Genomic DNA, 18,051 nt, shown 5'->3' with positions numbered 1-18,051 from the left:
TATCCGCTTGATATACTTCCAAAAGCTTCCAAAAAGAGACCCTTAACCTACGTTTTAAATGAAATTAAATGTGTACTTTGTATGGCAAGTGCACCGAAGAAGAAAGACGTTCCTATAATTACAAAGCATAAAGATGAATGACCACATTTTCTTGAAACGTGTTCTCTTTGTAAGAGCAAAAAGTGGGGGAAAATGCACCCCCCGTCACATTCCTCTGAATGATGTAACGCTGCTGCAGCCTTCTGTAACTGGAGCTGAGCGATCCCAGTGAACGCAGCCTGGCCTGAGCAGATAGAGCGAGAGAGAGTCGACGTCCCGACGTGCTCTCACACCGGCGTCAGATCAGAGCTTTATCTACACATGCCAAAGGTTTCCATCTCCTCTTGACGTCATTGGGGATTCCCTCACTGTTCCACAGCAAACGATATGTGGTAGTAATATCAAAAATAAACATGTCTTGTGCCATTCATTTTTATATTGTACACTTGAATAATAACTAGAGAGCAAAGTCTTGTTTCTGATAAAAAAGTAAATTGAATAAAATAGGGGTTTAAAGGGGCCCTATTGTGCTCATCTTCAGGTTCATATTTGCATTTAGTGTCTCTACTGTGACATGTCTCCATGCTTTAATGTTCTAAAAGCTCTTTATTGTTCTCATACTGCCTGTGCTGCAGCACCTCTTTTCACCCTCTGTCTGAGACCAGAGCCCAGTCTGCTCTGATTGGTTAGCTGGTCGGCTGTGTTGTGATTGGTCAACCGCTTGGAGATTTCCCGCCCCTTAGCCTAACCGTGCGCTGAGCGCTAGCCAATAGAAGCGCAAGTGTTACACAGTGATGCCACTATGTTCAGGAAGTAAACAAAGGAGTCCAATGGAGGCGTTTCAAGCAGGGAGGGGACACAAAAAAGCATAATAGGGCGCTTTTAATAATGATTATACCAAGGTAATGATATTGGTATAATTGGAAAGTGTAAGGTACACCCAGCCGAAAATATATGAATCAGTGAGTCATGTCTCTGAGAAGAAGAGGTACACATTTAAACGGCAATTTAATCTGATAAATAAAATGTTCTTAAATGATTATAAAAGTATGTGATGTTTTCTCAGTACTCAAATGTCGCTTCTTAAGACAGCATGAGAATATGGAAGGTTTACATTTGCTGTGTCATTGCCTCTTGGTCACATCACTCGGCTCTTGCTGTCCTTGTACTGAGTGCGTTCCTATGAGAAGGTGTCAACGCCTCTCCGCATTAAACTCCATAAATCAGATAAATGACGACAGCGATCTGTCAGCGGCACGGAGCCCACCCAGAACATCACAAGTAATAAATTGATGCTAATGTGATCCAACAGAACATGGTACAAGGTGTTCTCCCCCGCAGGATGTGTTTGTGCATGAGAGGAAGTCTACAGATGGGATGGGTCATCCAAGCCATACATCCTGCTGCAATCTGTTTACATGCCATTACCTTATATAACTCTCACATATTAATGTATTGCTTTGTCGGATTAAAAAGGGCCGATTAGAAGCAAATACTTCTCCAGAGACTTCTCCACGTCTCTGGGTGTTACTTATTTTTCTTTAGTTCATCTATGTCATCAACTGTAGTATTATTAGAAGTATTATGTAATATAATGCAACAGTAATTGTGTGTACCAAAAGCTATTACGCAACACGATTACATGCAAAGAGATCAGAGCTGCTGCAAATTACGCTGTTATTCAATAATAAAAAAAGTGATTGTAAATGCTGTGAGCACCTTTCATCCATTATAACCATTAAACATAACACCATTGCAGTCCTTGTGCATATTCAAGTTATTTTGAGTCACACTGTAGTTAACCTGATAGCTACGCAAAGTACCACAGAGTAGGTCACAAATTATTCTGCAGCCAAAATTGCACAAGTAACGCAATTTCATAGATAAATATCATACAAATAATAATATAAAATACAAGAATAAGTGTATGTCGGAGGACCAGCTAAAACGACTTATAAAATCTTATGAGTATTATGTAAGTGGAACTGGTTTAACTGGTTACTGGTTTATAATCTCAATATAATAGTCTGAAGCTATAACATTATTTTTTGATATTTGAAAGGACATAATTTATTTAAGCTGTGACCCACCTTCACCAACAGCTCTCGGCTGAGGGAGTAGTTGTTGTCGTCTGAGAAGATCTCGGACAGCTCGCGGAAGGTGCGGAAACTCTCCCTGTGAACAGACGCAGAGGTCAGGGCACAAAAAACCAGCCCCTCTGCCTTCAGCAATATTCAATCTGTGCATATACACAACAGTGAGGAGCGCACTGCTGTTAACCTACCGTGATACCTCCTCCCAGGTCCTCTTCAGGCGGTGGATGGCGTTGCACTGCAGGGCGGAGAGGATGGCTCGCAACGAGGAGAAGTTCTTCAATATCCGACACTCCTGAACACAACGTAAACAATCATCCAGTCAGAAACGGAGAAGACGAAACTGTGCTGTAACTGTTGATATAATACGGCTTAGTGGAATACTCAATTCTTATTGGTCAATTTGGACATTCAGCAGTCTGCTTAAAAAAAGGACGCTCTGATTAAGAAAGTATGTGCAGTGATATCAATCTGAAGAAAGAAGTCCAGTCAATTTAACGTCAACTAGGCAACAAAAAAAACTGAATAAGAGTTTGAGTATTAATTTTCCTATTTGTGAAAAGCATGAAACGCAAACAAAAAGAAAAACAAGAACAAGAAAAACATCGCAAGAGATGGAAAAAGGTTAAAAGTCTGGGAGAGCTGGCAGAAGAAAAACAGACAGGAAGTACACACTTAAGGGAACAGCAGAAGAAGACAGACAGGAAGTAAAATCAAACATTTCCGAGTGCCAATGAACCTCACCCGAGCCACGTCTATCCACCGCTCCAGCAACCGCGCTCTCTGGTTGGGCTTCAGCACGGGGTTGCTCAGGCAGGTGGTGATGACACAGTTGGTGACGGAGTTGAACTGGGCCACAGTGGCTCTGATGGTGGGGGCCAGGTGCTCCTTGCCTTTCTTGTCCCGCTGAGACCAGATCCCCCCCAGACAGTGGTAGGAAACCACCTTCTTAAACAGGTCCTGGACATAGAGTGGATTGGAGTATTAGTCAGCATGTAACAGTAGTTGCTTGAGATGAAATGATAATATGAAAATGTATAACGTGGCTCTGGAGAAAATCTGGGCAACATTGGAGAGGATTTTTAAAAGATGTAGCAAAGGGAGGCCTTACTAAAAAGAACCAGAGCCCAGTCTTCTGTAATTGGTTAGCTGGCCGGCTCTAATCAACAGCCAAACTACCCAAAAGAAGTGGGAGTGTAACATAGTGATGTCATTACGTTACAGAAGCAAACACAGGAGTCCAATGGAGGTGTTTCACGCAGGGGGGGGGGGGGGGAGAGAGAAACTCTTTTGGATTTTAGCCTTTGCAGGCCATTTACATACAGCATGGGTGTCCAAACTACAGCCCGGGGTCCAAATGCGGCCCGCAGACCATTTTGAATAGCCCTTAGCAATTTCTAAAAGTATAATGACTTAAATATAATAAACTTCTGCTTGTCTTATATTGTACGTCTTGAATATATATGTTAAAAATATATTACACAGTATTCATGTGTTATTAAGCCCAATTTTCAAATAAATTCAGTCAATTAAAGTTGAAAACATGTTCTAACAAATATAAGTTGATAAGAAAAAAGCCCAATAACAAATTTAGATTTTCCAATTTATAACTGAACTTATGAGGTAATATACCTCACCCCTAGTGAGTGGCCCAGCCCTTCGTATATTTTTCTGTATGTGGCCCTCGGTGAAAAAAATTGGACACCCCTGACATACAGGAAAGGGAAATCCCCCAAAAAGCATAACTTGAATTCATCAGTTCATTGTTCCTACAAGGACTTAATAATACATCAAACAATCACCAGTCACAGAAAATACTTTTTCTTTTTACTGATCTGAAAGCCAAACTGAAAAGCAACTGTAGAGGAAGATCTGTTGATAAGGGGAAGGGCAAAGTCCTCACCGCGTCCATGAGCGTGAACTGCTCTGCCACCATAATGGGGTCAAAGCACAGGAAGCTGAAAGCAGGAAGCTCGTCCTCGAAGCCGCTCTCTTCCTGCGTAGCAAAAGGGCAGCCGATGTGTTCCCCTGAAGAGATACAAAATATTGGATTATTTTTCAACAACAGTGCCTCAACCTGAGCTCAACACAAACACAGTCCCTGGACTTCTTCTGCTTCTCATCATCTCTGTGACCTTCATGTTTGTGTTATCTCTGCAGGATGTGGACATTTCACTCAATTTCATGTGACTGCCAGGTGGTCCTTATCACTTTATTATTATTGTTCTTGTAACTTGTACAACCAAACTGTTCTTTACAGCAACAAGTATTACAGCATGTGAACTGACTACAGCTCCACGGAATGTTAAGCTGTCCATGAGGATCTGATGTAACTGATTAACCTAAAAAAAGAAAAAAACAACAGTGCATGCACACAGTGGTGTAATACAGTGAAATATATGTATTCAAGTACTGTACTTAAGTAAGATTTTGGATTACCATTTTATGTTACTTATAGCTATTGTACTTTTTACTCCACTACATTTTGGTAGCTAATATTGTACTTTTACTCCATTACATTTATTTGACAAGATTAGTTACTAGTTACTTAACAAATTTAGATTATTAGCTAATAAAAACATAAATAAACTAAAGCTCTGATTAAAACAAAAATGCATAAATAGTCATAGTTCAGTCATTTAATATATACGAATCTGAGATGGCCCATTACGCACAATAAGTATTTTAACATGTTTTACTTTTTTGTAACTTGATGGCCGATAGATGCAAATGCGTTTCTAAAACGATGGAAATAGAGAAAACACCGTAGTATTTCTACTTTTACTTAAGTATAATATCTGAGTTTTTTGTCTGCCACTGCATGTACACAGCAATGCATATATTGTGACATGTTGTCTATGCATTGAATACATCCTGGTATCAGTTTAGAGAGCTGTGAGGGGGTTCCTTTCTCAATAGCACCTCAGCAGTGTCCAGGAGACAAAATGGCCCCTCTTAAAGTACCAGTCCACGCTTTATACTTGGTCCATTTTGGGACTTAAACCTCTGGTTCCCAACCGAAGTTCCTAAAGATTGAGCCCATGGCCCTGTTTGCACTTGCAATAATAAATAAATAAAATAACAAAAGAATACAAAAAGAAAAAAGTCATTAATTTATTAAAAGAAAAAAAAAGAAAACACAAATCTATCTTTGCTCTCTGACCCTTGCTCTGACCCTTGCTCTCTTCTGGCCCCCCTGCCCTGCTGTGGTCCCTCTCCTGTCCTGCCTTCATACCTTCAGGATCAGGCTCACACTGCTGCCGGCGGTGGAAGTGGGCCAGCAGGTTGCGGGCGCGGCGCTCCAGGTCCGAGCCAGGGAAGTGCAGGCGGAGGTAGGACATGAGCTGGTGCAGACAGTCGTAGGTGGGGGGGGGTCCAGAAGTCCTCAGAGTACTGGTCCAGCCACGCGCCCAGGATGGACGACACAGTGCTGCAACACACACACCATTAATATAAAGATGAGTGCGGAAAACCAAAGACGATGGGACATAAATCGTTGTACATAAAAGGCAGTTTTAAACGGCTAAAGGCTAAATATAAATGCTAAATCAAATGAAAATGAGCAAGCTCACTTTATTAAACATAGCCTGGATTAATAAATAAATAAAATGTTGCTCATCATACAACTAAAACATTTCAATTAGGGTTAACAAACTAATTTAGCTTAATGTTAGCAAGTCATTTCTGAATTAATATAAGCAGTTAGTGTGTTAGCATTAGATATTTTTTCTTATTTTATTACTAGTAAGACATTTTAACAGAGGTTGTTTAAAAATATATTCAAAATCAGTGATGTAATTTCCCTGTCCATGCACGTTTACTAAAGAATTGTCTAATTTTGTGGTATTCATACTTTACTGACTTCCAATTTAATGCCAACACTGCTCAATTAGGTATTTTAACGAAGAAGCTCATTGACCTGACGAGTGACTGTCCTGTGGTTTGAACAAGCAATGCCCACATGCTCTATTATTACCAAACTGAAGAAAAGTAAAAAGAATAATACTATTCACGCCTGCAAAAAAAGCCCCTCCCTCAGCCTGACAGGTGTCTTGCAAAGAAACAGATCGAGATTTAAGCTCTGCAGATATCCCTTCAAGACGTGCAGGAGTGTGAGTCTAATGTACTCTGTGATTATGGTTGGCAGCTGGACCCTGAAGTGTGCGGCAGACTCACTTCCTCAGCTCTGTGCGGTCGTCCTGGGACACTCTGTGTGCTGTGGCTGCGGGGAAGTTTTGGAGCTTGGCATACCTAAACAAGAAGAAACACAAGTTGTTCCATTAAGTGAATTAAATAGCAACATTTAAATACTGATAGAAATAAAAACTTGTAGGCTTCATTTACAAATGTCATACATTTAAATATATTATTATTTAAACCACTTAAACCAGAGTATGACAGCTTTAGTTAATTTCAGAATACAGTTTTTGATCCCCTTCTTGTCTGGTAAAACCTTTATTTCCAGATGTGTTGATTTTGAATGTTTGTGGTGAATAGAGGATAAAGTGTTCTTCCAACAGAAATCATAAAACAGATAAAAGATAGTTACAAATCAAACTTGTAAATACAGTCACATCCCTGCACATAAAACGTTGGTGTACTAAACATTTCCGGGTTCACCACAGGACTCTATGAGCTGCCAACTACACTACTAGGGAAAAGTCTGACATTTTGGGTAACAAAATGATTTATCCCCCTGCCATCACTGTACCTGTTGAGCAGGAGATCCAGCACCTGCCTGGTGGAGGCGAAGGAGCGGTAGGTGCAGAGGAAGATGGTGACGTAGGTGGAGTCTTTTCCCCTGAACGCCGACACCATGTACTCCACCAGCCTCTCCAGCGTGCCGGCCTTGATGGTCCGCACCTTGCAGGTCTCGTAGAGGCTCAAGGCGGAGTCCGTGTCCACGCCCAGCCATCGCTGCCCCTTACTGGCCGACTGGTGGAGCTGCACCTTCCTCAGCGTGATGGTGAAGATGGCGTCATCCTCGGCCTCCTCTCCTATCTCCTGCGTCGAGCTCTACGAGACAAGAACAAACGGAAAATAAGACATTGTACTCCAACTAATGAAATCAGTGGTTTGTTGGGTTATAACCTGATAATACTGTGATATGAGTTCCCTTATACGTCTCAATTATCTATTCACAATCCTCACTGATACAATTGGGGGGAAAAACAGTTTCAGTCCCTGCACTAAAAGTTTATTATCTTCGAGTTTAGATCAATATTGGTGTATTGGTTTATTTACATATAGATCACAAATCGTTCCTTCAAAGGCTGCACAGCGGAGTCCGCTGTTCCACCTGTCATGACCTTAAGTCGTCAAACATGAGAGGGTCAGTGGTTCAATCCCAACCTACGGTGGCCAACAAATGCAAGCGCGCTACCACGGCCCAAAACACTTCCATTAGGTTAGTTATAACCACACAATATCACTATAATATCCCCTATAAAATGACTAGAATAACCCTATCATGAATATGATTCAAGATGTTTGATGTTGGAACAAGCTTTAAGCAAATTAGAGAGAGCTGAAGACAGAGAAAAGATGCCACCGTGTTAAGAATGTCTGACATCTCATTTTAGGACGAAAACCCTTTAATTATGACCATCTGTGTGACACGCTCTCATCTTTTTTTGGTCCCTTCATTGAGTCATACTCCGTGAATCATGCGTGGCCGTGCACATTCAAACAATAGCCCGTAACTAACCAGAGCTTACTGGATAACCGGCACTACAACACAAGCTGCAGCCTGTATATAACCCAAACAGGGAATTAACGCACGCCGCTTGTAGCATGAATGAGAGCTCTGTAGGCTGTTTGCATGTCACCATCGCTGCATTTTGTTGTTCTTTTTTTCCTGAACATAAAAAAGAAAGTGTTGACAGAGATGGTTTCATGCTGTCAACATGTCGTACATGTGACCCGCATTAGTGCTGCTGATAGTTACACAACAGAAACCAATGGATGGGTTACAAAACTAAACTCATCTTCAAGTCAAGATAGGCTTATTGACCTCTGACAGAGTATTACCAAATATCTGTCACAATCCAAAAGTGACCACTAAACTGCATTAATAATAACGTAATTATTAGGAATTTAGGGGTTTTCCCTTCCCTGTAAGAAGTTGACCAAAAACAATAGAGCCTGCCAGTTAACCAGAGCAGACTGAGCTTCTGCAGCACAGGCAGCATGAGAAGAATAACGACCTTTTTGAACATTAAAGCATGGAGACATGTCACAGTAGAGGCACAAAATACTAATATGAACCTGAAAATTAGCCTAATAGGGCCCCTTTTCCAAGTTAGGGTATCTAAGGTTGTGAGGACTTGCTACTTTACTTCCTCCTATGTCAAAGTCATCTAAATATTATTCAGTTTTAGATAGCTGGTGAGAAAGAACTCAATTTTCAGATGCTACCCTGGGCTTTTAATGGACATATTTTACTAACTAAACAATATTAGCACGTTTTCTCCACTTTTTTTTCAAAATGTGATTGTATTATAATAATAATAATAATACATTTGATTTATATAGCACACTTTAAAAACAACGTCATCTCAAGGTGCTTCACAAAGCTATAAGAAGAAAATAATAAAACAAATAAAATAAAAAGATATCTAAGGAGCATATTGAGTAAAATATGGTAATATAAAAAATAAAAATAAAAGGTTAAGAGCATAAAAGGTTTCAAATAAAATAAATAAATAAAGTAAAGGACAGTCAGTAAAATGGGGTTCTTATTAAACCAAGAACATTTATTTTTGCTTTATATGTGATTATGTGTTTCAACCCAGTTACTGAAATGATATGATTTTGCTATGAGTATTAACATTTGGAAATAAAAAGGTATTAAATGTATTGGGAAAATATCTACATTTTGAAATAGGAACTGAATTTGGAGAAAAAAAAATCCACAAAAGGGTGAATGAACTCGAACTGGACTGAATGAAAACAAACTCGAGACCAAAACCAGTCACAGCCCTGACCAGGAAGAGGTCAAAGTCATGGATACTGGAATATTGATTTAAAAGGACTTGGTCCGTGCTGATGACTTGCATAAGTAGAAGCACTGACAAGACTGAAAGGGGGCTATAAGAATGCTGTACATTTTAGATCGCTCAGAAGCACAAAGTTCCAGTAGTCTTTGTAGTATTTCTATATATTGCTGTAGCTTAGTGATATTGTATATTGTAGAGTATTCCATTTATTCAATATTTTCATTATATTGTCTATTATTTAGATACTCTTGTGATATATGTCCTTTTTATTGTGAATTTGTATATACTTCCTGCCAATGTTCATTTTTATTATATATAAAGTTAGGCCGCTAATGTTAATTTTCTTTAATTATATTTGTATCTAATTGTATCTTTTCAATATTTGTAACTAGTGTAATGCTTGACAACACTGCTGCTGTGAAAAAATGATTACCCAATTTGGGTTTCATAAAGTATTTATCTATCTATTTATCTATCTAGTCTAAACTCGATTTTCTTTGGCACAGAGAAGAGTTTCCAATCTGCAGTCAGTATAACTGCTAAAGATGGGCCTGACAGTGTTGAACATGTACCTCTAAATAGCCGAGCTACAGTGTGAGTCATTGAGGCCCCGGTGGAGAAATGGCATGTAATCTGGCGTGCCACAGTCAACAAGGCCCCTGGTAGTGCATACTGGGAGCATTAGTCACCAGAGTCCATTTCCAAGGCTCAGCGTGACTCCCTGTGCTTCACTGCCTACTTTTTTTTGTGGGTCAGGGATCTATTCGGTAACATCAGTCAACGCCAAGTCCCTCTGTTGTGTCTTTGTTACCATGGAGACAAGCGCAAAATAAGGATGGCTGGGAATTTGGAAAAAGTGATCATCAAGCTCAGCTACTGTTCTTGTACTTAGGATTCAATGATTTGGATAAGCAAAGAAGTGAAATATGTGAAATAGATCTGTAAGATATGACACAAAGTTAGTGACACATCACAAACATTTTCAGGGTGATATCTCAATGGGTAGTGTCTGGTTTTCTTTATGAAAAATCACCAATTGGGGGGATGTTTAAGACAAAGAGAGTTAAACTATTAGATATGCTTTAGTAAATGACATTTGTTCACAAAAACAGGATATTTGGTGCATAATGTGATTAATTTCAGTTAAAAGAGGGAGGCTTTTTGGTCAACTGTAGATTGACTGATATACATTAGTTTGGCTTTCCATTGGGTTACAAATGGAAGAGAATGAAGTCTAGAGGTGAAACCATTAAATAAGGGAATGGACAGAAATGTTCAGCAGTTAGACATTTTAATAACTATTTAATAGTCATTTAATTAATTACCTTGTCAGATGCGAGTATTTGCTAGTTTCCAAAGGCTTCTAAGATAGTAAACATCTAAAGACTACATGTTATTTTCTGTTCTAGGGAATTGATAACTTCATGAATCTATAATACAAAGACCCATTTTTAGATAATTAAAGTTAAAACTTGACTTTAGCAGTACTCTGGTGTGTTTAGGTGTCAGTCCTCCAACAGGAGAGTAAGATCAACATCCTTACCTACAGGAATAACATCAAAACACACAGGGTTACAAATAGAAAAGGGCTGATGCTGGTCATAGCAACAATATGTGTTCTTAAAAACAAGAACAAAAACTGGATAAAGGCATAAAACTGGCTCCTACTGGAATCTCTTGTACTATTTTATCTGTTTGACTTGTTTTATGTCCTATATACAGTATATTCATGTTGCACTGTTGGAGGAGCCTGTGACTTAAGTGTTTCATTGCCATATCTACACTGTAGCTAATGTGCACATAACAATAAAGCCTTGAATTTTGAATACCAACCAACTGTCCACCAAAAAATATACTAGAGAGTAAATAAGCAAAAGTGTTTCCAGAACAATGAAAGAACCAAGCTCACACACAGAACCTGAACTCCAGTACCCTTGTTACAGAGGGAGGGGTGTGTGCCAGATAAATGGGGAGAGGAGACAAACCCCTGGCCTGTTGTAAATCCTGCAGAGTATAATGGCGGAGGCACAGCTGCGGCCGAGGGCCTTGACAGCACGAGAGGTTCTTATCAGCCAAAGCACAGGGGCCACTATCGCTTCAAGCCCTGAAAAATGCAGCGCTCAAGGCCAGCGCCTCGCTCCATCAGACCAGTCAATTCCCACCATAATGCTCCTATACATCCAGTTGCCATGATAACCAAAACTCTTGTTACTACTTGAACAAAACAATCAATAATTTGACCAGAAAGGTTCAGAGACAGGAACAACAAAAAGCCAAGATTAACTGAGGCGCTTAAATGCTAAAACATTAGACTTGGTGGAAGTACTCAGATCTTGTACTTGAGTAAAGTACCAGAGTTTAGGTCTGATTTAAGACTTGATTATATTTCACATCATTAATCCAAATGTGAACATTAACTAAAGGTATTAAATAAATGTAGTGGGGTAAAAGTACTTAAGTACAGAACTTGAGTAAATGTACTAAATTACTTTACACCACTAAAATCAGTCTGAAATCGGAAATCAGAACCATGCGGGAACATTAATTGTTTGCCTGTTGACAAAGCATGACCACAAAGACAGGAAGACAACAGACGGCTTCAATAACGTTGGCAGGTTGCTCTTAAATCTGATGAGTTCTTCTCTTATAGAATCTTTCTAAATGTTTGTAAACCCTAAACCGAAAGTGAACACCTCTCTGATCAAAGAACATGGGTGCTAAAGAATATGAAAAGGGTTTTGCCGTTCAATCAGGGCTGCAGTCTCTCAGCAGACTGCACCAGCCTCCACCAGTTGAACAAGCCACAGCTTCTTCAACTGGAGCAAAGTGCACTTTCATTTTCTGACAATGGGTCAATAAGAGGGGACTGCCTTTGAATTGCCTCTTTAAAAGAAAATCTAAGATAGTCTCTCACATTCCTTCAGTCTGACTCAGGCTTAGTCAACCAGATCAGCACCAACTCGGTTACCAACACACAGGAAGTGGCTTCTAAACATGGGCAGCCCTGGAGCAAGACATTGGATCATTTGGCAGAATTAAAGAGAAAAGATGGTAAAAACTAAAACAAAGCTAGACTTTAATTTCCTTGAAGAGGAATGGCTATTCAAAGGAAATGATAGACTTCATCGCCATGTACAGTAGTTTCTAACTGTTTCGAACTAAAAGTTAACATTGTCTGATTGATAAAGCTATTTTAGTCATAGTTGTCATGCCATAAAATCGCAAATATTCTACGCTTCCAGGACATTGCATTTTGAACATGATGCACTAAAAACAGGCACTGATGGTTATATTTATAGAATCCTCTTTACCCTTAATTGTAATTAACTATAACTAAACAGACAAAATACAGGGAAGGATTTTATATTTACCGGTCACAACATGTCCCTACATTAACAACAGCAGAGTGAAATTAGTAGGTAGAGTATTTACAGTAAAAATATAAATGTTTCTTTTATCCAGATGTACCAGATGGGTTGCGGTTTTAACATCAGGGCCAATTAAACGCCGACAACTCAGTAGAACAACCAAAAATGAATCATTATCATCTAAACATTCAAAATACATGTAGACAGGACTTAAAACAAACCCAAGAAGTATTTGCCAATGCTAGTTAGCACAAATCCACAGCCCCGCTATTTTGTTAGACAGCAGAAGAGTCACTATAACGTATGGCAGACAAATAAATACAAACACTTGATGGTAATGTAAAAAGAAATGTAAAACGTATCTAATTAAACTCTGAAATGTATATCCTGTAAACTGTTTATTGGTTTGTTCAATTGTTTTGTAATAAAATCAGAAAACTCCAGCAGGGTCCACAGAAATGTCTGGCATGCGGAGAGTGCCTCCTCCACACTCGCTGCAAACACTTATCAGATCTGCGCTCACCTACACCATCCTGACCATGAATGACCATGAATGTACATGTGGGCTGGAGGAATGTCAGCAAAGACTGATGTGAGAGAGAAAGGGAAATAGGTTTCCAGAAAGAGGAAACGGGTAAATTCAAGGCACATGGGCCATAGTGGAGTATGAATGAATGGATTTACTGTTTTGTTTCAAAAGACATTACAAAAAACGGATATGAACCCATCTTTTATCCTTTACCACGCTTACATGCAGGAATCTCACTTTCTTTGAACCATTTTTCACAACACACAGTTCAAAGACACAACATGACCTATAATTTTAAGAGTATCACAGTACTAGAAATATAGTAGTCAACTCCAATAACAATGAAAAACCAAAACTCACCATAACCAATTTAGTAGCATGGATAACAACAAAACAATACATCCTGTGAACTTCAACATACACTCCATTTAAATACAGTTTGTTCAGAAGTTAAAAAAGTAATAATTCCGTCGCTCATATTTATGTAAAAACTACTTCAAACAACTGTATTCATTTAAAGGGGACCAATCGTGCAAAATGCACTTTTGTACGTCTTGTATACATGAATATGTGTCCCCGGTGTTCCAGGGAACTCACCAAGTGTCAGAAAACACAACCCTCTCTATTTTCCTCCATACCCAAATCTCTAAAAACGGGGCTGCAACGGATCTGATAAAAACTGATCCAGATTTGAACACGTTACTGACGTCAGGACGGTGGCGCTACGGCTATTGGGCCAACTCTCCACCTATCAGGGCAATGTGGGGTTGGGCCACGGCCGGCCATTGCCGCTCGAAAGTGCTGGAGACGCTGTAGTACATATGCCAGGCCTGTAAGTGGCGCTGTAGTCTGCCACAAAAGCAGCGAAGAAGACTTCCCGCGCATGGTTGCCCTTCTGTTTATTCTCCGCTGTGGCTTTTTTTCTCCCTCCCCGAGGCAAGCGTTTGCTCCTGCTGCTGTAATTCAATGCAATCGAGGCAAGCACTGTAATTCTCTCCGGTTAGTCCACCAGCAGATGACAAACACCCACCTCTCCGCCTCTTCCAAGGAACGAGGGAACCGTGCGGCAGAGTTTCAGTTAGGTTTTTTTTCGCCGGTCAAGATGTCCGTTAAAGTTTAAATCTTCCGGACAAAATTTGAAATGTGCCGGTCAAAGGTCTTCTTTGTTATTTATTGAGCTTTAAAACAAATGAATAACGACTCTATATAATAATATAATAAAACACGGAGGACGGAGATCTCCCCCCTCTTCTGACAGCCCAGCAGCTGTTCAGAGCACGCTCCCCTCTCCTGCAGGGGGGGGTCAGCTGCAGCTCACAGAATCAGCCCCCTGCAAAAACAGTGCTGGAAAGAGCAAATGGAGCGAAATGAGGCATGGCTAAAATGCAGGATCTGTTTGGTATTTTGAAAAAAACAACTATATTTATATACTTTATATAGGTATGGCCCTACAATATATTGTTCAAATATAGCATGATAGGTGTCCTTTAAGTCTTGAACATTTCTCCACAAGATTACAATTGGTCACATTTCGTTTTCGTTCGCCCAACACTAATTAAAACTTGAACGCATCATAGTGCAACTCTATGATGATACATCCATTCACCGGCTGCTGACAGCTTAGAGCTAACGCTAACTAGCTCTACTCCTGTCGATTTCAACACAGACATGTTGTTCATATGTGGAATTAACAGGGAAAAAATAGGGTGCATCACCTAGACGCATTTATAGTCAGTTATTTGCGTCCCTAAAACATTTTCTATTGGGGCAACAGGCCACTGCATGTCTTGCCTTGATATTACTTGCAAAAACGAGTACCATCATGTTTTCTAAATATTGGCATCAACCAAAATATCGTTTTTTTTGTGACATCCATACCAAAATCAGTCAACATAACTAAAAGTGCTGTTTCAGAGACTTTTTAACATTGATTTAACAAAATCTTTGAATCGAGACACTTTAGAAAAACACACAGAGGTTAAAAAATGTGAGACTGAATTCTAACAACCAATGGAATTTCTAAATGACAGCCTGCAGTAATTTTCATCTACAAAGTAACTGAAAATTAACCTGAATGATGCTTTTTTTCACTGTTGTGCAACTATAACTGAATTGCTAGGCCATTTGAGATAAATGTTCAGAGATGTTGTTGCTGTTATTTGGGTATTTACTTAACTATATGTAAGTAAAATGTATCAAATGTCTCTTCATGTCCAACAAAACAGTGGGAACTTACTATACCTTGCTATTGCAACCTCACAGACTCCCATCCTCCTGATTGGACGGTATTGGTATACCGTTAAGCCGCTGGACAAACGGTGCTGCTATCGGTATATGAATTACGCTACTTCCTTAGTTTAAACAATTCTGGTTGGTTGGGAACCCTCATCCAGTGTGACGTATCCGGTTTGAGTACCACTCTGATTGGCCACTGTGAATGCCACTCGTCATCTCTCCTAACAGCGCTCTTATTATTGTGAGACTCCCGGGGACAGACCATAGGGGCAGACGCAACATCTTGCAAGAAACAGCGTCTCAAGGCTTCTTAACATTTAACAACCTATTAATGATGCATACCCACTTAACGGGAAACACTCAGCTAACAGACGATATTAACCATTTTACCTACACGGAACAGAAGTCCAACACCAAGAGTCTAAATCAACACTTAGCAAAACGGGCTAACGGGGCTAACGGCTACTTTAGCACATAACTGGCAAAAGCGATCTTTTCCACGTCATTTTATCTGCACAACAACATATCACATGAAAGCTGAGATTCCACAGATTCCATTGGTATAAGTCTCATCACTGTACGACCAGAACTCACTGAACTAGCAGCCAGGAAAGAGCAAGAAAACAACTTCACTTTACGTAGCCATGATGATAATTATGTCTTACCTTTGCTGTTTTGTGATCAAAAGTTGTGTTCAAGGGCATAGGAAACGGTTAATCCAATGTCTCTGTGTAACTTTAAAATGATTACTGATAATCCATCATTACAGTTATAAATAATAAACCCAATAAACGGATTATAATGGTTAGCCGACCGGAGCTTCCGGTTTAGGAGGTGCGCATGCAGCGTCTCGTTTGAACTGAATAATGGTCATGTTTACATGGATTTATGAACTGCCCCTAATTACCGCCCCCCTTCCAGAGACACACTGTCAAACACACTCATACCTGCTTGGCAAGACATTGAAAAAGTTACATTAAATAATAAATAAAAATAAATGACAATAAAATGACTGTTGTTTAATCTTCACATCTTGTAATCATGTCTATAATTTTGAGCACCAAATTATTGAAAAGTATCGATAAGAGTATCGGTATCGATAAAATCCTAACGATACCCATCCCTACCCTTTAGTCTTCACAACAGGCAGAACTGTAGGCTGACCTGCTCATTATCTCGGAAATACTATTCTTCATTTGGAAACTTTAACCTGCATGACAAACCTCCCATCTTTATATCTCATGGTGTACGATCTCCATGAACACTGCCACCTGGCACAGGAACAGACTAAATCAAACACAGGAACAAAAGTTAAGCCTCATTCTGAGCCAAACCTCTCAGGGCCAAACATCTCTCTGGGAGCGTATTTGGAGGCGTCTGCAAAATGTATGACGCCCATTAACAGAAAACATACCTGCACTGATAGCAATGGTCCCATGTGACGCTTCCCCCCCCTCAGGGAAAAACTCTAAATGTAGATCAGCAGGGAAACTCCCAGTGGAAAGACCAAATCTGCCCCCTCCCCTTCCAAAACAGTCAACACCTAAACAATGCCAACAATAGCACACGTCCATTACAAGCCTGTAGCACAAGCCAGTGACTTCCCCTCGCTAACAATGGCTGCTGACAGCCAGTGAGATCATTTGTATGTGGGGCAAGAGACAGAGGAGGAGAGGGTGTAACCAAACCAAATACTGGTCTTAACATTGAGGCAACGTGGCCTGTGCAAGCAGAAATCTTGTGTGTTTGTTTGGGTATATCATAAATGAATCGTTTGGTCTATAATATGGCGAAGCAATTATTTAAAACGGGGATTACATTTCTCCTAATGCCCACAGTGGCATCTTCACACTGCTTGTTGGATCTGACGAACAGTCAAAACCCAATGACATTCAGCTTTCAATGATATAAACACGAGAAAATACTCAAACTAGGAATGTTTGGTGACTAACGATTGAATACCAAATCAATGGTTGATTCATTTTCCTGGCAAACGACATATCAGTTCATTGAATAATGGTTCAAGTGGCAGCATGCTCTAAATGACAATGCTAACATGTGCTGATTAGCACTAAATTACAGATGAGCCGAAGGTATATGGTCATAACATGTATATGTTGATGTGAAATTGGTGCTAAATGTAAAACCACAGGGTCATCACAGTAATTCTGAAAATGTAAACATGTGAAAATGAATGTCTGGACCAAGTTTTATAGAAATCAATCAAAAAGTGTTCAAGAGAGGTGAAACTGAAATGTCATGATGTAGAGGAAAATCACTGATTTAAATCTGTAGGGATCATCCTCTGGGGTCAGTGAATGTCTGTAAAAAAAACTTCATGGCAATCTATTCACCTATATTGTAATTTCAAGTCACCTCAGGCTAAAAATGTAATGAGTAAAATGTTGTCTTCTTCCCTTCCAAGCATATGCATACAAAAACAGAACGCCTTCTTCTACCACAGTAGCAAAGGGTCTATTTTTGATACTAAAACTTGACATGAACATGTTCATATTTTTCTGTTGACAAGCCACAGGCCAAAGAAATACTGATTTGATTTGGAAAGACCTCAATCCACATTTCCGGCCGTCCGATAATTAATTCAATTTAGCTTTGACTTTAGATGTATTCCAAGAAGAAGAGGAGGTTTTGTTCTCTTTCAGGTGCCTTTGACTTATTTGTGCTTTTTGCTTGTTTGTCTCACCCACACACTTTGTTCTATACTCTCTCTTGTTTATCTTTCCATCACAAACACGATAACTTGATTTAACCGTTGCTAAAAGCTCTCT

The 18,051-nt window shown here is 39.6% G+C and overlaps 1 protein-coding gene across 1 annotated transcript in view; it reads right to left on the bottom strand.

Annotated features, from left to right (window-relative positions):
* si:ch211-251j10.3 (uncharacterized protein LOC799483 homolog) overlaps window positions 1–18,051 on the bottom strand; it is a 43,683-nt gene that overhangs the window by 15,548 nt on the left and 10,084 nt on the right. The window contains 8 exon segments of the mRNA XM_034117508.1: window positions 2,130–2,214; window positions 2,324–2,427; window positions 2,877–3,092; window positions 4,036–4,160; window positions 5,368–5,503; window positions 5,505–5,562; window positions 6,309–6,383; window positions 6,844–7,148. Coding sequence (XP_033973399.1) covers window positions 2,130–2,214; window positions 2,324–2,427; window positions 2,877–3,092; window positions 4,036–4,160; window positions 5,368–5,503; window positions 5,505–5,562; window positions 6,309–6,383; window positions 6,844–7,148 — 1,104 coding nt within the window.

Source organism: Trematomus bernacchii, unplaced genomic scaffold, assembly GCF_902827165.1.
Source record: "Trematomus bernacchii unplaced genomic scaffold, fTreBer1.1, whole genome shotgun sequence".
Classification (NCBI taxonomy): domain Eukaryota; kingdom Metazoa; phylum Chordata; class Actinopteri; order Perciformes; family Nototheniidae; genus Trematomus; species Trematomus bernacchii.
This window is presented reverse-complemented; position numbering and strand designations above follow the sequence as displayed.